The sequence below is a fragment of the Hylobates moloch genome, unplaced genomic scaffold (assembly GCF_009828535.3).
Source record: "Hylobates moloch isolate HMO894 unplaced genomic scaffold, HMol_V3 SCAFFOLD_17, whole genome shotgun sequence".
Lineage (NCBI taxonomy): Eukaryota > Metazoa > Chordata > Mammalia > Primates > Hylobatidae > Hylobates > Hylobates moloch.
This window is the reverse complement of record NW_026652292.1, coordinates 29,295,076-29,318,263: the sequence shown is the minus strand read 5'-3', so window position 1 is coordinate 29,318,263 and position 23,188 is coordinate 29,295,076. Positions and strand designations below refer to the sequence as shown.

The 23,188-nt window shown below is 38.0% G+C and overlaps 1 protein-coding gene across 2 annotated transcripts in view; it reads left to right on the top strand.

Moving 5' to 3' along the window:
• The window catches only part of ZFR (zinc finger RNA binding protein), a 90,341-nt gene that overhangs the window by 24,924 nt on the left and 42,229 nt on the right, over positions 1–23,188 (top strand). For both annotated transcript variants that reach the window (XM_032136003.2, XM_058430025.1), the window contains exons 4-10: positions 1,740–1,884; positions 4,365–4,583; positions 12,530–12,777; positions 15,454–15,645; positions 16,155–16,446; positions 19,687–19,883; positions 22,302–22,421. In XM_032136003.2, coding sequence (XP_031991894.1) covers positions 1,740–1,884; positions 4,365–4,583; positions 12,530–12,777; positions 15,454–15,645; positions 16,155–16,446; positions 19,687–19,883; positions 22,302–22,421 — 1,413 coding nt within the window. The remainder of the gene's footprint in view (positions 1–1,739; positions 1,885–4,364; positions 4,584–12,529; positions 12,778–15,453; positions 15,646–16,154; positions 16,447–19,686; positions 19,884–22,301; positions 22,422–23,188) is intronic.

The window sequence follows — 23,188 nt, the reverse complement described above, 5'->3', positions numbered from 1 at the left end:
TCTCTGCTAAAAATACAAAAATTAGCCAGATGCATTGGTGCGCACCTGTAGTCCCAGCTACTCGGGAGGCTGAGGCACGAGAATCACTTGAATCCAGGAGGCAGAGGCTGCAGTGAGCCAAAATTATGCCATTGCATTCCAGCCTGGGTGACAGAACGAGACCCTGTCTCAAGAAAAAAAAAAAATTCCTTGCAATGAGCTTCATATTAATAATCCTTCCTCTCACCCCCCCGTCCATTTGACTCTATTATTTATAGCTGTCTGTTAAAAACTTTCACATTAATTGCTAGTTAAATATTTCATTGTTTACCCCAAGTTCGTTTGTTTGTTATTGTTTTAACTGAAGACATAGAAAAGACTTCCCTTGTTTGTACTAGGGCATTATTCATCTGGAACACAGGTATGTCTCCTATTTTGAGAATATTTTGAGAACAGGACAAACATATTACATATTTTCTTCTTGAAACTTAGCAAAGGTGGAAATTCTGTCCCCTTTACATTTATCCTGTCAAGATGTTCTTTTTAAATACATATTATAACAAAAATTGATCATGCCCTTATTCATCCAGTTGCCTCGTACTCAGTCTTATAGGAATTCTACATTCTCTTTATTATGTTTGAAAACAGTACTAGATTACTACTTGCTTATTTAAATTAAATTTGGTCCTAATTTATTTGATCTGTTTTTTTGCTTATTTGCTTTTAGGATCTGTTTTTTAAACTTTGGTCCTTCTGAACTTTCCCTGGTTTTGCTATATTCTTTCTAAAGCATAGGAATTTATGCAGTAAAAAGTTGAAATGTAAATCAACAATATTAGTATTTGCTATTAATTTTAGGCAGGTTACTAAATGAAATTCCTTTTGAGGTGTGATTATTTATGCCCAGAGACGGAATATAATAAATTTTGTTGTTTTTAATAGTGTCTGTGAAACTCAGTGTTTTCTGGGCCCTACCTGCTTCTTCAGCCATTTCACCTGCATACCTTTCTACCCCTCTTTACTTCATGGACTGCCAGAATTCACTCAGCCCACCTTGATCTTTCTTGAAAAAGAAATACTGAAAAGGAGCAATTACAAAGTTTAGTAACACAGGTGTTCTTTTGTAATATTGTGGGATCCATCTTTAAGGCAAAACTGCCGTGAATTTTTTAAAAAATTAATTTTTACTGAAGTATTATTTAGAAATGTTTTGGTGATTGTTCTGATTGTAAAAGTTCAACATGCTGCTTGAAATGCTTTTGTTTTTTTTGTTTGTTTGTTTTGTTTTGTTTTGTTTTGAGGCAGAATCTCTCTCTGTCGCCTAGGCTGGAGTGTGGTGGCATGATCTCGGCTCACTGAGACCTCTGCCTCCCGGGTTCATGCCATTCTCCTACCTCAGCCTCCTGAGTAGCTGGGACTACAGGTGCCCGCCACCATGCCTGGCTAATTTTTTGTATTTTTAGTAGAGACGGGGTTTCGCCGTGTTAGCCAGGATGGTCTTGATCTGCTTGCCTTGTGATCCGCCCGGCTTGGCCTCCCAAAGTGCTGGGATTACAGGCGTGAGCCACTGCACCCAGCCTTGATTATTTTAATGAAATACGAAATGAATCTTCTGTGTATTTAATTTGATTCTTTTATGTTTAGATCTGTCATGAAACTACGTATTTAGTGTTTTGTTTTCCTTTATTGCGCTTTTATATAGTATTTTTTTTCCTTCCACTTGTCTCATAGCAAGATTTTCTTTAATTCCTTTTCTTTAGGATTCATACTCATATGTAAGGTCCACAGCTCCTGCTGTAGCTTATGATAGTAAGCAATACTACCAACAACCAACAGCAACTGCTGCTGCTGTAGCTGCCGCTGCCCAACCTCAGCCTTCTGTTGCTGAAACTTACTATCAGACAGGTGGGTTTTCTTAACCTACACAGTTTCTTTGTAAACTATTGAAGTATATGACTTATTGTGTTTAATGAAGATAAGCTTTTGAGTCCATCTAAACTCATATCACATCATCTTAGGAGGCAGGTTCTAGACATGTCCTACTAAATGCCTTGGAGTCACAATTCATAATCATGCCTTTCTCTCCTGGAAATGTACTCCGTTTCTGGATTTTCAGCCCACAGTCCATTCCTGCTGAAATAAGCTGTGCAAAAGAACCTGTGATGATAACTTCTGAACACATTTTTATCTTTGCCAGAAATGCCCAGAACATATGATATTGCCAACAAACAGCCTTTGTAACCAGTGGAGACTCTTTAATGGGCCTGTATTTTTAATTAATCTTTCTCTGTTCTCTAATGACAGTTGGTTCTGTTATCAGCCACCAATCATGTTAAATACAGTATGTAGAATGGTTCAAATCTAGGAAGCATTTCGTTTGCAAAGAAACCTGTATATTTATAGACTTTAAAAGATGGATTTTTTTTTTTTTTAGAGAGAGACTTGATATATCATTTTTAAAACAAAGATTTTGAAAAGTGGGCAATTCGTGGGGTGGGGGAAGGGAAAGCACTAGGAGATATACCTAATGTAAATGACAAGTTAATGGGTGCAGCACACTAACATGGCACATGTATACACATGTAGCAAACCTTCACGTTGTGCACATATACCCTAGAACTTAAAGTGTAATAAAAAAAAAAAAAGAAAAAAAAATGGGCACTTCCTGTAATTATTTTTGAAGGCTGTGAGGGTGTGGGTAGAGCCTTGGATTGTAAAAGAGTAGAACTGGCTTCCATTCCAGTACTGGCTTTATTGCTAATGTGGGCAAGTGATTTTTTACCTCTCTTATCTCTGTTCTCTTACCTGTAAATGAGGTAGTTGACCCAAATTTCAGTAGGGCCCCTTCTAGTTCTAAGATTTTATGAGTCCCTTAAAAGTGGTTTTAACATGTTTTGAATTATAGTGACTATCTGACTCTTCCGGTGGTCTCTTCTTTTTTTTTTTTTTTTTTTTGAGATGGAGTTTTATTCTTGTCGCCCAGGCTGGAGTGCAATGGTGCGATCTTGGCTCACCGCAACCTCCGCCTCCTGGATTCAAGCGATTCTCCTGCCTCAGCCTCCCAAGTAGCTGGGATTACAGGCATGCGCCACCATGCCCAGCTAATTTTGTATTTTTAGTAGAGGCAGGGTTTCTCCATGTTGGTTGGGCTGGCCTTGAACTCCTAACCTCAGGTGATCTGCCCGCTTCGGCCTCCCAAAGTGCTGGGATTACAGGCGTGAGCCACCATGCCCAGCCTTGTGGTCTCTTCTCTATTGATTTCCATGTATAATAATCTATAGTAAACTTCCTGTTTAATTACCAAGCTTAGGTTGTGCTTGAGTGCTGAATTATCTAAGAGAAATCTTGATTTAGTCTAACTCTGGTATTGACCGTGACTTTTTTAAGTTATTTAGCTCTTGGATATTAGTCTTATCTCTGTAAAGTATTATCTTTTTGTGTTACATGGATTTCATAAGCAGATAAGTTCTACTTGAGATAAAAGTTCTACTTGAGGCTGAGGTGGGAGGATCACTTGAGTCCAGGAGTTTGAGGTTGCAGTGAGCCATGATCACACCACCATAACTTCAGCCTGGGCAACAGAATGGGACCCTGTCTCAAAAAAAAAAAAGATGAAAGTTCTAATGTGCTTTTACTTAACTGAACATAAAATGAGCTTGGCCCTGTGATTTTGGGCCTTTTTCAGAAATAACATTTATGTGCTTTAGTGATCATTTACAAGTGGTTATTAATTTAGTCATAAGCCTTCTAAGACTCTTTAAAAATATACATTGTTTTGAATATGTCAGAGGCAGCAAAGAAGTTGACAGACATCAGTGGCAGCCATTTAAGAATAGCTGCATTCAAGTTATTGACATTTGAAAAATTATGTAGTACCTTGTTAGATTGTAGTTCACTATGGAAAAATCAGTTAAAATGCAATGAATGGTATATGAACAAGTTTCATATGATTAAACATTGAAGTTTTTACTGTGAATTGAAATATGTACATTGTAACTCATTCTATCCTGTTTGCAGTATTAAGCCTAACTGAAGTAGACTGACTAGTGTGCACGTGCACACATGCACGTGCGCGCACACACACACATACACCCCTTTTCAGAAAAGTTTGTTTACTGGTAGCACTGCTATTTCAGTTAGTTGTAAGTTTTGCCAAAATAATCATTTTGGAAATACATAGAAAGCATTTGGCAGAAGATAGTATATTAATTTATATATTCTATTCATATTGGTAATAAGAGTTTTATACCTTTTGCTAAGGAGAAATTGCTGGCATAAAATTTATAGTTAATGATGTTTGTACCTATTCTTTCCAGCTTTTAAGGATACTGGTACAGTATAGTGGCATACTCTTCTAATTTTCTGATGTCTCTTTCCCACTTCAGCCCCCAAAGCAGGTTACAGCCAAGGTGCAACTCAGTATACTCAAGCCCAGCAAACTCGACAAGTGACAGCCATAAAACCAGCCACACCAAGTCCAGCTACCACTACTTTCTCCATCTATCCTGTATCCTCCACCGTACAGCCAGTAGCAGCTGCGGCTACTGTGGTGCCATCCTATACTCAGAGTGCTACTTACAGTACCACAGCAGTTACTTATTCTGGTAAGACTGATAAACTGTGTTTAAATGAGTAAACAAATTAGGAAGAGACTTAGTAGAAACTATCTTGTCTGTGAAATTACCTTACTCCCAATAATAGGTATTAAATTAATTGATAGACATAAATATAGGTACATAACGTGACTGTACTGTAAATTGTATGCTTTTTTAGGGGGGTGGGGAGGAGAAGATCTTAGAAGAATATAAAATGTTCTTGGGGGGTTTAAAGCTCATTGTGAGTCTTGGGCTTAGCGTTGCAATTAAAGGAAGTAACACCCAGTTTTCTACAGGATTGTTTACTTTCCTGCTTTTCCAAATGAAATTGAAAACTCAAGGTTAATACTCAGGGAATACCACAGACAAATTATTTCTGTTTATTTTGGCTCTTGAAGAGCTATTTCTTTATTATCAGAAATAGTTCATCATGGAAATGTTGGGTAGCCCTTTCTAAACATCCATAAGATGGTGGTTATGTAACACACCTCTTTTGGAAGAACAGAGTACCTTTATTTTCCTTAAATAATTATATATTTCTCCCAGAGAGGTACAATGGCTAAAACCTTTTTGTGTCCACTGCTGTTGCCAATTTCTAGCTGAGGAAGTTTGCATTTTCACAGTGATTAAAATCACACATTGCCTTTTTTGTAGACACTCAGCTTTTGTATTCCTCCCAGAAGATATGCCGTGAATTACACTTTTTTATTTCAGAGATTTCTTACCTCTTACTCTGGGGTGCTAGGGATACAATGATGAATTAGGCATGCATGGAGTGTTTGAGAACTGCAGTTCATCGTGGCTGGAATACAGGATACATGGGGTAAATGTCAGTAGATGAGGCCAGAAGTGTCAGAGTATGTAAAGCCATGTGTGCTCTGTTATGGTGTGTGTCTTTATCTTGTGGGCAGAAAGGGAGCTGCAGAGGCTATATTAAGAAATGGAGTGGTATGAGCAGATTTGTAAGTTAACCGGACAACCAGGTGGAAATGAATTGAATGAAGAGACATTATCGTCTGACAACTCTGGCTGGAGTGGTGAATGATGAGGACCTGCTCATCATTCACCAGTATGAATGATGGTAGAGAGACATTTTATAATCTATTAAAGGCATAGTACAGGAGATTCCTTATTTAGGAAAGAAATCTTTTGTTAAGATCTCAAGAAAATACTGAATTTATGATTCCTAGATCTGTCATTTAAGATTTCTCAGATAGGACTTTACTGTCTCTCCCTATTTGGTTGACTAGCCAGAATTGTAACTAGGATTATATTACAATGAAATCTGATTAGTCACTTTTTTTTTTTTAAATGTCCACATTAGCTTCAACAAAATAGGAAGTACCAGAGTAGCCTTTCCTATTCATTGTTTCTCTCTTACATGTGCTTCCTTTCCTTTCTCTTTCTCTCTCTGGTTGCTTATACAGTATGAAGATAATTTTTATTTACATGAGTAATTTATTATTTAAAAATTAGAAACTATTTTTTTAGAAAGAAAAAAGTTAAACCACTAGATTTCTACTCCTAGACACTAATCGTCATTAACATTTTAGTGCGTGTCTCTGTCTACTTTTCTTCCATGGAATATACACGTATAAATACGGTTTATAAAAATGCATTTGTTTCATACATGCTATTCTGTAAACTGCTTTAATGTTACTGTGATTGCCTTTCGTGTCACTAAGTATAGATATATACCTTTGATTAATGTTTTTTCCCAACTTTTTCTGTCAGGTTTTTTTTTTGTTTTTTGTTTTGTTTTGTTTTTGTTTTGTTTTGTTTTGTTTTTGAGATAGAGTCTCACTCTGTCGCCTCGGCTGGAATGCAGTGGTGCCAGCTTGGCTCACTGCAACCTCTGCCTCTTGGGTTTAAGTGATTCTCCTGCGTCAGCCTCCCAAGTAGCCAGGACTACAGGCATGTGCCACCACGCCTGGCTAATTTTTGTATTTTTAGTAGAGACAGGGTTTCGCCATGTTGGCCAGGCTGGTCTGGAACTCCTGACCTCAAGTGATCCACCCGCCTTGGCCTCCCAAAGTGCTGGGATTACAGTACAGGCATGAGCCACCGTTCCCGCCCCAGAAAATTTTAATTCTGCAGAAAAGTGGAAAAAAATAGTTCCAAGAACTATTTTTTATGCCATTCAGCTAGGTTCACCAATTATTAATAATTTTTCAAATTTGCTTTATCTCTCCTTTCTCTGAAAGGCTATTTGCAAATGGCTCAGCAATATGTTTTATAAGCAATATGCTTTACAAGTTGTAGATGACATGGTACTTTGCCCTGAATTCTTCAGAAGGTATTTCCCAAGAATAAGGACATTCTTTTATGTAGCCACAATGGCAACATTATGAAAAGGAATTGAACATGGATACTATACTATCTAATACATAAATTTCTCCAGTTGTCCAAAAATGTATTTTATGGCTGGGCTTTGTATGTATTTGGTGTATGTATGTTTGTGCTTGCGCTTTGTTTTTGAAATTGAGAATCTAGTCAAGGATCATGGATTGTATTTGGTTGCCATTCTTTGTTAATTTACTTTAATGTAGAACAGTTCACTATTTTTATCTTGTCTCTCATGATAGTGATATTTTTGAAGTGTTCAGGCCAATTGTCTTGTAGAATGTCCCATATCTGGATTTATCTGATGATTTATGTTTAGATTCAGGTAACTTTTTAGACAAGAAGATTACTTGACCAGCCTTCCATTTCATCACATCAGAAGCATGTAATAAGTAATGTTTGTTTATTCCTTATTGATGCTGGCTTTACTGGTTAAAGCTGTGCCTATCAGATCTCTCCATTATAAAGATACCTTTTTCCTTTATAATGAACAAGTAATCTGTGGGCCTGTTGCTCAACTGTCTTTTACCCTGTGATGGTAGATCCTTTGAAAACTGAATGAGTTTCTAGAGTGGTAGTTGCAAAATCCTTTCACATTGATTCTTAGGCATTCTTCTCTAGAGTCCCCTCCTTCCACTGCCTTTTTTGTTATTACTATGAACTTACTCATTTTTATTCAATGTACAGTCGTCCCTGCTATCCATGGGAGATTGGTTCCAGGGCCCCCATTAATACCAAAATTTGTGGATGCTCAAGTTCCATATATAAAATGACATAGTATTTGCCTTTATCCTTATGTACATCCTCTTAAATACATTAAATTATCTCTAGATTACTTATAATACCTAATACCATGTAAGTGCTATATAAATGGTTGTTAAGCTGTACTGAGTTTTGTATTATATTTTCTATTCCCCGCCCCCCCCCCCCCCCCCCCAGTTTTTTTTTTGAGACAGCGTCTCACTCTGTTGCCCAGGCTGGGGTGCAGTGGCGCAATCTCGACTCTGCAACCTCTGCCTCACAGGCTCAAGCGATTCTTACACCTCAGCCTCCCAAGTAGCTGGGATTACAGGCGTGTACCACCATACCTGGCTTATTTTTGTATTTTTAGTAGAGACGGGGTTTTGCCATGGTGGCCAGGCTGGTCTGAAACTCCTGACTTCAGGTGACCCACCTACCTCGGCCTCTCAAAGTGCTGGGATTACAGGCATGAGTCACCGCACCTGCCTCCGAATACTTTCAGTTCATGGTTGATTGAATCCATGGTTGCTGAACTGATGGATACAGAGAGTAACTATATTATAATCTGTTACTCTCATTTCTCTCTTTGAGGCTCACACGGTTTTAAATTTGCCCAGTAGGATCCGCTCAAACCAGCTCCTGAGTCTTTTTGACATATTCTCATTCGTCTTTGAGCACATCTTTCCTCTTTGCCAATGAAGGTTATTACAGATACACTTTGAGCTTTCCCTGCCCTAGAGTCACAGTCAGCCATGTCACACAGGAGCCATGATTTCTTTTAAATGCCAGTGGTATTTAGAAACCATTCTAATGGCCACAAAGTGTTTTATTGTATGGATGTACTATATTTTAAAATGTGTATTTGAGGACATTTAGTTGTATATGAGACAGAAACTGGAAACAGCACTAGGTAGAACATCCTTACATGTAAAGATTTGTACATTTGCCCACTTGTTTCCCTAGGATAAATTTCTAGTTGTGGAACTGTTTAAAAGTATCTGTTTTTTAAAGACTACGTGATACACAGTCCAGAATTGCCAAATCAGAGAAACCATTATTAAGACTTCTGAGTTATTTATCTGCAATTTTTGGCAGCTACAATTTTGGTCGGCTATTCTCTTTATCTTAGTAAAATGAGTTCTAGAGTATTGCCCCCTACTAAATGATGACTTGTAGCATGATGAATTTACTACTGAAATGTTATTTTTTTTGTTTCTGGTATCATACATTTAAAAGCTGTATGCCGGCTCTTCTAATATCATAGCTTACTAATTGATTTTTTTTTTTTTTTTTTTTGAGACTAGGTCTCATTCCATCACCCAGGCTAGAGTGCAATAGCACCATCTCAGCTCACTGCAACCTCCACCTCAAGCGATCCTCCCACCTCAGCCTCCCAGATAGCTAGGACTACAGACATGAGCCACCATGCCTGGCTAATTTTTTATTTTTATATTTTTTGTAGAGATGGGGTTTTGCCATGTTGCGCAGGCTGGTCTCGAACTCCCGAGCTCAAGCAGTCTGCCCACCTCGGCCTCTCAAAGTGTTGGGATTACAGGTGTGAGCCACCACGCCTGGCCCCTTTTTTTTTTTTTGAAGACAGTGTCTTGCTCTGTCACCCAGGCTTGGAGTAGAGTGGCACAATCCCAGCTCACTGCAACCTCCACCTCCTGCGCTCAAATGATCCATCCCGCCTCGGTGCATGCCACCATACCGGGCTAATTTTTTATATTTTTAATTGAGATGGGGTTTCACCACACTGCCTAGGCTGGTCTTGAACTCCTGGGCTCAAGTGTTCCACGAGCCTGGCCTAGTAAAAGTACTTTTTAAGTGAAACTATTTTAGTTTTCAAAAATTGTGCTTTTACTTAGTTGTTAGACACAGATTTCTTTTTTTCTTTTTCTTTGAAACAGGGTCTCATTCTGTCACCCAGGCTGGAGTCTAGTGGCACTATCATCATTGTTCACTGCAGCCTCGACCTCCTACCTCAGCCTCCTGAGTAGCTGGGACTACAGGCATGCCACCACACTTGGCTAAGCTGGTTTGAGCAGATCCCATTGGGCAAATTTAAAACCTTGTGAGCCTCAAAGAGAGAAATGAGAGTAACAGATTATAATATAGTCACTCTCTGTATCCATTGGTTCAGCAACCATGGATTCAATCAACCATGAACTGAAAATATTCGGAGGCAGATGCAGTGACTCATGCCTGTAATCCCAGCACTTTGAGAGGCCGAGGTAGGTGGGTCACCTGAAGTCAGGAGTTTCAGACCAGCCTGGCCACCGTGGTAAAACCCCGTCTCTACTAAAAATATAAAAATGAGCCAGATATGGTGGTACACGCCTGTAATCCCAGCTACTTGGGAGGCTGAGGTATAAGAATCGCTTGAATCTGGGAGGCAGAGGTTGCAGTGAGTTGAGATTGCGCCACTGCACCCCAGCCTGGGCAGCAGAGTGAGACACTGTCTCAAAAAAAAAATTGGTGGGGGGAATAGAAAATATAATACAAAACTCAGTACAGCTTAACAACCATTTATATAGCACTTACATGGTATTAGGTATTGTAAGTAATCCAGAGATAATTTAATGTATTTAAGAGGACGTTTTAAATTTGAAAGCTGTGGATTTTACGTATAAGCCTACCTGAAAACTGGTAAACTGACCGTTTCTAAACTAGGATCTCTGGAAATTTGGTAGACTGCCTATTCACTGTATTTCAGTTAAATTTCCTTATTCCTTTAAGTGGTAATGGATGGGCAAAGAGTGATACAAAGCTTGAGAGAGATTCCTGGTTGACAGAATAGCACAGAAGAACTGCTTACAGAGAATTAAACTTTTTGGTGTCTCAAATGCAGACTGCAATACTGAAAGACTTGGGACCCCCTAACTCCAATATGTCTGTACACGTAGGGAAGGAAAAATAAATTGGAATGGTGATAGCTAAAATGCATGGAAAACCAGACATATCCAGAAGAAAAGTAGTCAGGCAACTTTTGAGAAAAGCCTTCTTAGACTTTTATGTGAGGCCACTATAGTATATAAAGTTTTAAGATAGAAAGTGTGATAATAGACAAGAAAACACCTGAAATGAAAATAGAAACAGGTAGCTGTATATCAATGATAAAGCATATATATGATCAGATAAAACTGAGAAAACAATTGACGTAATTGCTGAAAAGAAAATTTCTATAAACCAATAAACTCTACTGGGCAGTCCTACAAACGTCCTCTATTACTTACGAATGTGATAAAAGAACACAAGCTCACAGCCAAATGTTTTCAAGCTTACAGGCAAAAACGTGTAGTTCAAATTTTACTGTAGAGAAATACCATAAAATTGTCCAATTACAAATAATAAACATGTTTTTAGATTTATTACCAAGTAGGATCATGATTTTTACATAAAATCTTTATAACACATATTTTCCAAATGACTTCAGTTCTTCTATATGGAAACTATACAAATGCCACAGAAATGTAACTTTATGAATTATGCATTAAGAAAATATGAAGCGGAATAAGGACAACAGAGGCCAACAGTGCTGAAAGAATAGTTCTTCCAGTTTTTTGTTTTTTGGTTTTTTTTATCAAGAGTTCACAGTACAGGAAGCAATGTGCCAGACACTGTAGTTTTTAGAACACATCTATAAGACAAGTATCACTATCTTTAAATATGAGAATAGTTAGGTTTAGAAATTGCAGTATCCTTTAAACACTGATCTAATTTAACCATAAAAATCACCAAGTTAAGCTTAATATTCATAAAATAATCTCTACTTGCACATAAGTAGTCTAAAACTAATAAAAGGCAAATTTAATTATAACTTACTACTTAATTATAAAAGTAAAGCATGCACTGAAAGGTGGGCTAAAGATTCTGGAACTCTGTTAAAGGGTATCTTAAATTCTCCTATAACTACTGGCAAACAAATGTACATTTCTTAGAAAAAGCATTGTAGGAAAACAGATACAAGGCTGTGTCTGTGTCTGGCCTAGGCAACATGGCAAAACCCCGTCTTCACGTTCACAGATTAAAAATCTGTAAATCACTGAACATAAACAACATGTATATATTATATAAACAGCTTGCATAATGTACTTCCTCAGTGGAGTCTCTGAACAATGGAACTGGGTATAATTCATACATTTAACCAGAAAACACAATGCTTTTTCATCTTTTGGAAGATGAGAACCAATGTATTGGTCCCTGATTCCTAAATCTTTTAACAGTTGTTCTATATTTTCATGTGAACTTCAGTTCCACATCACAAACTTCTGCTAAACTTTATTTACCTTGCCTCCCCAGACTAGCGTCTGTCAGCTTCTTGGTTCTAGCAGTTGCACAACCCATCAGTTGATCGCTGGGGCTCCAGATTTTAGTGTCATATCTGTATATTTTCCTCTTCTTTTATCTCTTTTGTCCTCTTAGCTACCAAGCATGTCGAATCTTACTTTCATGAGTTTTTGTTTTTCCTATCTAGTATCCTACTTCAGATTCTTCCTCAAATCCCACACTTCCTAAATTTTGTTCACAGGATTTTATTTGGGGACATATTACCAGATTCTATAAACAGACAAGTTTGTCAAACACACTATCACATCTCTCCAATTAAACTATAAGCTTCTTCAAGGCAGGGACCAAATTTTACACTGTCTTTATACCTCTATAACACTTGGCATGTGTTGAGTAAATACTAGTTGATGACTTTCTTAGAAGGAAAACAAGATTTTTTCTGGTTCTGTGAGATACACATTTGTAAATATGCACATGTAAATCTATCTTTATTGGCAGGATTAATTTAATTTAAATTTGTAAATTTTAACTTGTCCTTCTATAAGTATGTAACATAATTTTTGTTTGATTTCATTTGTAAGGTACCTCTTATTCAGGTTATGAAGCAGCAGTGTATTCAGCTGCATCTTCCTACTATCAACAGCAGCAGCAGCAACAGAAGCAGGCAGCAGCAGCAGCTGCTGCTGCTGCTGCAACAGCTGCCTGGACAGGGACCACCTTTACTAAAAAAGCACCATTCCAAAATAAACAACTGAAACCAAAACAGCCTCCCAAACCACCACAGATTCACTATTGTGATGTTTGTAAGATCAGCTGTGCTGGACCACAGGTACTTACGTTGTATGTTTTACCTTGAGTCTTCAGTGGTAATTAAGTGTAGTTGGTATTCTAACTCCTGAGCCTACAAAGAGGTTTACATTTTTCCCTGTTAGCTTTTAGCCAGTGCATTTTTTAAGTTACTTGTATTGTGCCATGAGAATTTTCAGGGAAAAAAAAAAAACTGTAAAGATGATTGTGAATGTACATGATAAATAGGCAAATTGACCTTTTTTTCCAGAAGGAGACTTTGCTCTTTAAAACTTAAATTTAGTTTAAAAATTTTGTAGTCAAATTAATTGCGACTTGGGTAAGATTGAATTTTTATTTCATTTTGTTTTTAGCATCTATAATTTACTTGCCAAAGCCTTTATTCAAAATTCTTTAACTTAATATAACAGGTTACTGATAATCTATAATTTTCAGGATTGCATTTCTAATGAGACTGACTTTGATATATACTTTATAGTATGTTACTTATTTCTGTAATCTCTTTCATAAGGGGAGTAGGAACTTCGGGAACAAGGAAGGTGTAAGGAAGTGTCTTTTTCAAAAATACCAATTAATGAGGCATGTAAATGTAAAACCCTTATTCTTTTTTCGGTATTGTATTGTTTCTGGTTGCTAAACGTTAAAATGGGTGATTATGGCATGATTCTCTTTATTAAAATTAATGGATTCAACTCCCAGCGTTATTATTATGCTTAAGAGTGTCAACTTTTTATATTAAAATTTGGTAAACAGCTTGGCAGATAAAAGGCATGTTATTTGGAAACAACCAATTTTGACTGTCTACTAGCTTCTCCAAGTTATATCCATCTCTCATTTGCCCTACCTCTGTAACATGTTTTTTACTTTACTGGATTAGTTTTCTCTACTTCTGAATTTTGGGGGGTATTTTCAGTTTCTAACGTTCCCTGAGTTATACCAAATTACAGAACATTTTAATATATGTGGCTAGATATATAAAACCCTCTTTTCCCCTGTTTTGAGTATGGCAGGAAATAGTTTTGTTGTGGATTGCATGGTTGGCAGGAGGTGACAGGAGGCAGATGTGGCACAGGTGGGAAATGTTTGCAGGGACCTGGAGTAAACATGAAAGGGAACAAGAATGGTGGGCGGTCTTAGTATTTAAGGAGCATTTCCTACTCTATGTTGACTGTTCAGAGGGGTTAGTGTCATGAGTGCCAGACTTGGACAGAAGAAATTTATTGATTACCTGGCTTATATGAAAGTATACAACGTGACGCTTGGGTGATAGGTTAACAGCAGTATGTGGAATGAGTGCATATAAGGCTGGCTATTTTTGCTGTGCTGGATGGTTACAAAAAGAACAGGCCACAGGTATTTCTGCAAGTCAGTGTCAGTGCCTTAAGGGGGTAGTTAATGAGCCTTAGCGAAAAATATCATTGAGATTGAGTTAGAGTTCTAGATGTGTACATAAGAAGGAAAAGAGTAAGTTGATTCAGCTTTGGGGGGCCAAGATTGCAGTCCTGGCTCTGCTACTAGCTATATAACCTTGGGCAATTTAGAGACCTTAACTTCTTTGGGCTTTTATTTCCTCACTTTTCTGTAACAGGACTTGCCCTAAATATGTGAGGCTCAGACTGCTTGGTGGAGCTATTTCAGCCACTGCAGATAATGAAAGTCCCATCCAGCTCTGAAATTGTATGATGAACACATAATTGTATGCTAATTATTTGTCAGTTTACAACTGTCTTTTAAGAGGCAGTTTTAAAAAAGAGAGTTTGAGACCAGCCTGGGCAACATGGCCAACTCCTATCTTTACCAAAAATATGAAAAATGAGCTAGGCATGGTGGCAGGCACCTGTGGTCCCAGCTACTTGGGAGTCTAAGGTGGGAGGATCACATGAGCCTGGGAGGCGGAGATTGCAGTGACCCAAGATTGTGCCACCGCACTGAAGCCTGGGTAACAGAGTGAGACTCATCTCAAAAAAAAAAGTAACAGAGGAACCATTTGGTTCTACTCACAAAACTGTCCAGTTGTTCTTACTAATTTCCTCTCATATTAATTAACAGCCTTCCTCAATCATCTGCATTCACAATGATTTTTAATATGTAATTTCACTATTTTATTGGCAAATATTACTATACTATTTTTGCTTGCAAGTATGTACCATATTGGCCCTTATGTATTTTAAATAAGCATTCATTTAAGGACCATGGATTCTAATACAGATTCTATGTCAAAATGTATTCTGAATTAGAAAAGTCAGTTTTATAAACATAGCTGTTTGTAAAGAATCTTGTTACCATACGGTAACCTTTTCTTCTAATGATATAGGCACATCTCCCCCGCCTCATCTTAACCCTGTAACTAAATATAATTTCTTTATAGAATGATCACTGTCTATTATTCTCTGTCCAACATTTATATAAGCAACAAAAGATAAAATTTTTAAAACTGAAAGCCATTGCTTTATATTATGGCTATGTATGAAAGTACTTTGTAACTCAGTGTTAGATAATATTCTTGATAAACAAGATACAGAGAACCATAGATATGTCACATATGTAACGAATGCCACATGCCCTTTTTCAACTTAAAAAGATTTGCTTTGGTCTCATTGTTAAATGAGTATTAGAGATTTCTTGAGAATTGAATAATCTTAAATTAATGTATAAAGAAAATTAGTGAAGCAAAATGTTTCCTTTTTATTTGAAACAGACTTATAAAGAACATTTAGAAGGACAGAAACATAAAAAAAAAGAAGCTGCATTGAAAGCCTCACAAAATACCAGCAGCAGCAACAATTCTACTCGTGGGACTCAAAATCAGCTACGTTGTGAGCTCTGCGATGTGTCTTGTACAGGAGCAGATGCATATGCTGCCCACATTCGTGGTGCTAAGCATCAGAAAGTAGGTGTTTTTTTCCCACACACCCTTATGTCTTGATTCTGTTATCTTTTACTTTTTCAAAGGGGGTTAGGTAAAGGTAACTTCAAATTTTGAAAACTTTTAAGTGCATTATAAGGCTTGCTTATGTGCTAATAATACATAAAGGTGACATCAAATAATCATTGCTAAAAGAGGGAAAGACTGGAGACCTGTCTTTAAATTGAACTAAACCATTTATTTCACTAACTGGGAATTGTCATGTGATTATTTTTAATGTAGCCAAGTCTGTTCATCTTTCTCTACCTCAGTTTCCTCACCTAATAGTAGATGGAATATGTATGCATATTTGCTTCACAGAGATTACCTTGAAAGTAATGAGTTTTGTATATGTGTGTATATACAAAAACATATAGCAGAAAAAATACAACAAAGAAAAGCATGGTTTAGATTTTCGTTTTATAATGTTCCAGGCAGACTTTTCAAAATCTATTTGGAGTTTCCTGACAAATAAGTGTGCTTTTGTTTTATAGGTGGTTAAGTTACACACAAAACTTGGTAAACCCATTCCATCAACAGAACCAAACGTTGTTAGCCAAGCTACTTCTTCAACAGCTGTATCTGCTTCAAAGCCGACTGCCTCTCCTTCAAGCATTGCAGCAAACAATTGTACTGTGAATACGTCATCAATTGCAACGTCTTCAATGAAGGGTCTTACGACTACAGGAAACTCGTCTCTTAATAGCACAACTAACACTAAAGTATCAGCAGTGCCTACAAATATGGCTGCCAAGAAAACATCTACCCCCAAAATAAATTTTGTTGGCAAGTACTGATATTCTCTGTCCCTGCTGACTCTGTCAAAGTGTTGTTTCTTCTCCATTGCAGCACTAACACTTCTCCCTGTGTTCTTGGACCTGTCTCCTCCCTTCTCTCTGGGACCTTGTTTCTTCACATATCTGCCTAGTGTGTGTGTATTTTTAATTTTTAGTCTATCGTCTACTGGTTTCTTCCCTTCAGCCATACAGATATATCTGTGTCTTCCTCTAGTTGTTTAAAAAAAAAGATCTGCACACACAAAGACCCTTTTCCCATTTCTGTAATCTTAAGGTAACCTGATTGGTTTTTTTTGTTCATTTGTTTTTTTAATTTTTGAGACAGAGCCCCACTCTGTCACCGAGGCTGAAGTGCAGTAGCATGATCTTGGCTCACTGCAGCCTCAATCTCCAGGGCTCAAGCGATCCACCCACCTCAGTCTCCTGAGTAGCTGGGACTATAGGTGTGCACCATCAAACACAGCCAGTTTTTTTTGTTTGTTTGTTTTTTGTTTTTCGTTTTTTGTTTTTTGTTTTTTTTGGTAGAGATGGGGTTTCACCGCATTGCCCAGACTGATCTCGAATTCACCTGAGCTCAAGTGAGCTGCCTGCCTCAACTTCCAAAGTGCTTGGGTTATAAGCATGCACCACAACGCATGGCCCTGATTTTTTCTCTATGTCTGTACTTCCTACGCAATCCTCAGTCTGCTATAGTGTTTCTACTCTACCTTTTTCTGAAGCTGCTTTCAGTAGTCACCAAAGACCTAATTGCCAATCCAGTGGCCAGTTTTCAGTTTCATCCTGTTGACTCTCCTAATACTTGACACAGTTTGACTGCTATACCTTTAGGCTTAAGATACATCTCTGTCTCTCAATTATGTGTCCATCCACCCCTTTCTCAGTTTTCCTTATTGGTTGTCCTGCCTATGTGTTCATTAAATGGTAGTGTTACTAAGATTGTAACCCTGGCCCTCATCTCACAGTCCGCCACTATTAATGGGTAGTCTCATTCATTCCCATGTGGGCAGTGACTTTTAAAATATTTCTGGTAAATTCAAAACCCCCACCTGAGTTGGACAGCCACATTTTAAATATTCCCTGGACATCTTCTATATGGCTGTGTAGATGCCTCCCAGTTCTCATTCTAACCAGTTAATTCATGAGAAACACCATGAAATAACGTCATAAAATTGCCAATTTCTCAAGTGGAAAATCCACTAACATTATTTCTTCGTATTTATTGCCTCCTCCAGCTGTTTACCAAGTCTTAATGTTTCTATCTTTATAATATTTCTACAAAAACTTCTTCGTTGCCATTGCCTTTTTTTAGGCCTTAAAAGTCTCTTCCTTGGAGCTTTATTTCTTACTGTACCCAGTCTCAACATATTCTCCACACTCTTATTATTTTATTAAAATACATATCTATTGTGTTAGTCTTCTGCTCAGCAGCCTTCCACTGTGATAGGATAAAATCTGTAGTCCTCATTTGTCATATAAGGCCATCGTTTCCTGACCCATGCCTACCTTTCCAGCCTCATAACTCATCCCTTCTACCTATGTAGTAATTCATATTGAATTACTGGCTCTTCCTTGAGTTTACCATAGCCTTTTTCACACCATGTTGCTGTGCTTTTATGTACATGCTATTTTTTTCTTTTTAAAAGTCATTCTTTTCTTTCTGACCAGTTCATATTCTTCTTTCAAATCCCAGTTCAAGTGTCACACCGTTTGTGAAACCTTTCCTTACTGGATCATGTTAAAGGGTGGTGGCTCCTTTCTTCTACATTTCCGCAATATTCAGTCCATGCTTATTATAGTGCTTATCACGTTGCATTATCGTTATTTGTATCTTCCCATAAATTGGGCACTTGAAAGGCAGCTACATTGTCTTCTCTTACTGTATTACCAGAACTTAGCGCCATATCCAGATTGTTGTAGATACTTAAGAATATTTTTGAAAGAAAAGTTTAAAAGTAGGAGATTCACAGCCGGGCGCGGTGGCTCACGCTTGTAATCCCAGCACTTTGGGAGGCCGAGGCGGGCGGATCACGAGGTCGGGAGATCGAGACCACGGTGAAACCCCGTCTCTACTAAAAATACAAAAAATTAGCCGGGCGTGGTGGCGGGCGCCTGTAGTCCCAGCTACTCGGAGAGGCTGAGGCAGGAGAATGGCGTGAACCCGGGAGGCGGAGCTTGCAGTGAGCCGAGATTGCGCCACTGCACTCCAGCCTGGGCGATAGAGCGAGACTCCGTCTCAAAAAAAAAAAAAAAAAAAAAAAAAGTAGGAGATTCACAATTAACATGGTATTCTCTTGGACAGTTAGTTGAAGCGTTGAGTTTAATTGATAATAAAAATGAAAGCTATCATTTATAGTCACTTCTACATCAGTTTCTGAGGTTCTTCATACTTTCAGTTTAGAACAATAATAGAAAATCTTTTGTAAATAACTCTTAGTGTAAATTCATGTCTAATTTCAGTAGACAATAAGTTAAAGGAAATAAACAGTGATAAAACCTAAATTGGTTCTATTTCCTTCCCTAATGGGAAACTTTATTTGGACTAAGTTTGCAAAGAGATCTAATCATTGAACTTACCTTTTTTAAATTTTTCTAAATTGTAGGGCGTGACCTAGACGTTACCCCCAACTTTTTTTGGAGACAGGGTCTGACCAGGCCCGGAGTGCAGTGGTGCGATCTCAGCTCACTGCAACCTCTGCCTCTTAGGCTCAAGCAGTCCTCCCACCTCAGCCCCACAAGTAGCTAGGACTACAGGCGTGCACCATCACATCCAACTAATTTTTGTAGTGACCAGGTTTTGCCATGTTGCCCCGGCTGGTCTCAAACTTCTAGGCTCAAACTCCTGGGCTCAAGGAGCCACCACACCCAACTGGAAGTTAGCATTTTTAAAGGAATAAATACTACTCATTTCAGTCACTTGCCAAGGAACTAGGGCTACAAACATGAATTAGGCTTAGTCTTACCATTTCAGGTACTTGCTATTCACTTTGAGGGGGGATGAGGAGGGTGTTGGGTGTTCCAAGATGGAAAAGAGAAAAATTCAGAAACGTATTTCACTAATAGGGTAAAAAAGCCAAGTAGTTTATATAGTTCTTCAAAATTCTCATCTGTTGTATGTCAGATAGGAGTTTGACTATTAGCAGAAAAGAACTTTATCTGAAGTTTTCATCTTATCAGGTATATATATTTATACAAAAATTAAATTTTTTTTAACTTTTTGATACTTTTCTAGGTGGTAATAAGCTGCAGTCAACAGGAAATAAAACAGAAGACATAAAAGGAACTGAATGTGTTAAAAGTACTCCTGTCACTTCTGCTGTGCAGATTCCTGAAGTAAAGCAAGACACAGTGTCAGAACCAGTCACACCTGCGTCTCTTGCTGTTTTACAGAGTGATGTGCAGCCAGTGGGCCACGATTATGTGGAAGAGGTAATTGATTTGAGAATACCATTGCTGTGAAATTGGATAAAGGGAAGAAGTGCATTACAAGCATATGTTATGTGTAAAATTAAATATACTTAATTGTATTTTAGATTTAGCTTACTTAATGAAAGGATATTAAAGGAATCTTTGTTATAAGAAAGCAGGTCCTTTACGCCTGCCTAAGTGACATCACAATGTTTTTTTTTTTTGCTAACTTTTATATTATTTTCCCTGTGTATTAACTGTGGTGTGCAAAGTAACTTTCTATTTACTAGCAAGCATTCTTGTAATACATCCTTCAACTATCATAAAAGTTTAAAAGTTCTGAGCAGCAAAAATGTTGATAAAGAGAACCAGTATATTTTTGAATAGTCAGTTTTGTGATAAAATTAAGTTTGCTGATTTAACTATATTCATTTGGTTTCTCAAGTGGAGTAGAAGACTTGCTGTTTTACAGGTAAAGTAAACTCAGTAAAATAAAGGAGTGAAGGGATATCAGAGGGGACTGGATAAATACCTGCTCTTAGCAGAAAGACATACAGTGGCATATGACTACTATTTACTTTGACTTTAGAGCATATATGTTTTTTGAGCTTCAGTGTCGATATCTATAAAATTGGGATATTCCTTTTTTTTTTTACTTTTGATTTTTGTATTTTTTTTAGTAGATAGGGTTTCACTATGTTGGCCAGGCTGGTCTCGAACTCCCGACCTCATGATCCTCCTGCCTCAGCCTTCCAAAGTGCTGTGATTACAGGCATGAGCCACTGCACCCAGCCTAGTAGGTTTTAAATAAATATTTGTTCTTGCATCCTTTTTCCTATCAAGAAAAATTTTATATTGATGGCCAGGCACAGTGGCTCACGCCTGTAATTGCAGCACTTTGGGAGGCCGAGGTGGCTGAATCACTTGAGGCCAGGAGTTCAAGGCCAGTAGTTGCACACGCCTGTAATCCCAGCTACTCAGGACGCTGAGGCACAATCACTTGAACCTGGGAGGTGGAGGTTGCAGTGAGCCGAGATCACACAACTGTACTCCAGCCTGGGCAACACAGTGAGACTCTGTCTCACAAAAAAGAAAAGAAAACAAGAAAAAGAAAAATTGTATATTCTTTGTGTACAAGGTGGATAGCTGGATTATGGAATTTATAATTAGTTCAGAAATAATTCTGACTTTTAAGTTTCATCTCTTAAAGGAGTAAGATTTGATTATCTCAAAAAAACTCAACCAAAACACCCAATTTTTGATGATACTGTTTAATCCTAAACTTCAGAGAATTACATTCAGAACCGATCTTAAAGCTTGCACAATTTGAACTTAGTATTCTTAATAGACTTCATAGTAAGACTCAAGTTTACTTGTCCTCCTATAACTGTTGAGTTAGAAAAAACATTCATCTTAATTTTCCATAAAGTTACATATTATAAAACCTTGAGCTTTGAGAAATTTTGTATACCAAAATAATGCTGTTAATCTTCTTTATCTTCATTTTCAAGAACAATGCTTGGCCAGCAGCAATTATTCAGTAACTATTAGAAAATTTAAGACATCTAGCTACATTTAAATCTAAATGCTTACATACAGACAAAAATATTAAATTGAAAGATAGTGGCCAGGTGCGGTGGCTCACGCCTGTAATCCCAGCACTTTGGGAGGCCAAGGCAGGCGGATCACGAGGTCAGGAGATGAAGACCATCCTGGCTAACATGGTGAAACCCCCATCTCTACTAAAAATACAAAAAATTAGACGGGCGTGGTGGCGGGCACCTGTAGTCCCAGCTACTCGGGAGACTGAGGCAGGAGAATGGTGTGAACCTGGGAGGCGGAGCTGGCAGTGAGCCAAGATCACACCACTGCACTCTAGCCTGGGTGACAGAGCAAGACTCTGTCTCAAAAAAAAAAAAAAAAAAAATGATACAAGAGCAAACATATGCTATCACATCTTGCATACTAAAATTCCAACTTTTCATTCCCATTTCTACAGTTTCTATCCTTTTAAAAAGTAATAGGCTAGGCGCGGTGGCTCATGCCTATAATCCCAGCACTTTGGGAGGCCAAGGTGGGCAGATCACAGGGAGTTTGAGACCAGCCTGGCCAACATGGTGAAAACCTTTCTGTACTAAAAATACAAAAAAAAAAAAATGAGCCGGTCATGGTGGTGCATAACTTTAATCCCAGCTACTCGGGTGGCTGAGGCGGGAGAATCGCTTGAACCCAGGAGGCTGAGGTTGCAGTGAGCTGAGATGGAACCACTGCACTCCAGCATGGGCGACAGAGCAAGACTGTGTCCTGGGGAAAAAAAAAAAAAAAGTAACAGACATTGCCGCTTCTAACTGTGTACAACTTCATCAAATAATATGTGGGGGTTTATGAATGATGTCATCTTCAACTATGATGATTCTTGAATTTTTTTTCCATACCAAGGTACGAAACGATGAAGGAAAAGTAATTCGCTTCCATTGTAAATTATGCGAGTGCAGCTTTAATGATCCCAATGCTAAGGAGATGCACTTAAAAGGGCGAAGACACAGACTTCAATATAAAGTGAGTAAAATTTCAGCTATTACCTTCTTTAAAAAAAAAAAAAAAAAAAAAAAAAACACCCAGAGCATTCTATATGCAAAACAAAGCATCTAAACACAGCTTGCCAAGTCCATGATGTCTCATTCTAAGATTAGCATGTCATGTTGATAGACTCAGATGGATGTTTGGTTTTTATTTATCCATTTTTATACTTAAAGAAGAATAACATTCTCATCAGTTTTAGTAATTGTGGCAAAAACTGAAGCATTGCCTGGACCAAGCAGTCATGTAAAGATAATTAATTCACATAAAATGTTTGAAAAAAGTCTCAACTCTTTATCCACCTTTATCTGGTAGAATTCCCCCCAAAATGAACTTTGAGACCAGTTGATATGTTGGAAAATCCCTTCACTTATCTTAGCGTAGGAATTCTTCACTGAATACACTTCAAATGTTAAGATAAATCAGATACTGTATTTGAAGTTTTTTTTGTTTTTTTGTTTGTTTTTTTGTTTTTTTAATGAGATAGAGTCTCGCTCTATAGCCAAGGCTGGAGTGCAGTGGCATGATCTCGGCTCACTGCAGCCTCTGCCTCCTGGGTCCCTGTTCAGGCAATTCTCCTGCCTCTGCCTCCTGAGTAGCTGGGATTACAGGCATGCGCCCCCATGCCCAGCTAATTTTTGTATTTTTAGTAGAGATGGGGTTTCACCATGTTGGCCAGGTTGGCCTGAACTCCTGACCTCATGATCCACCCTCCTTGGCCTCCCAAAGTGCTGGGATTACGTGCG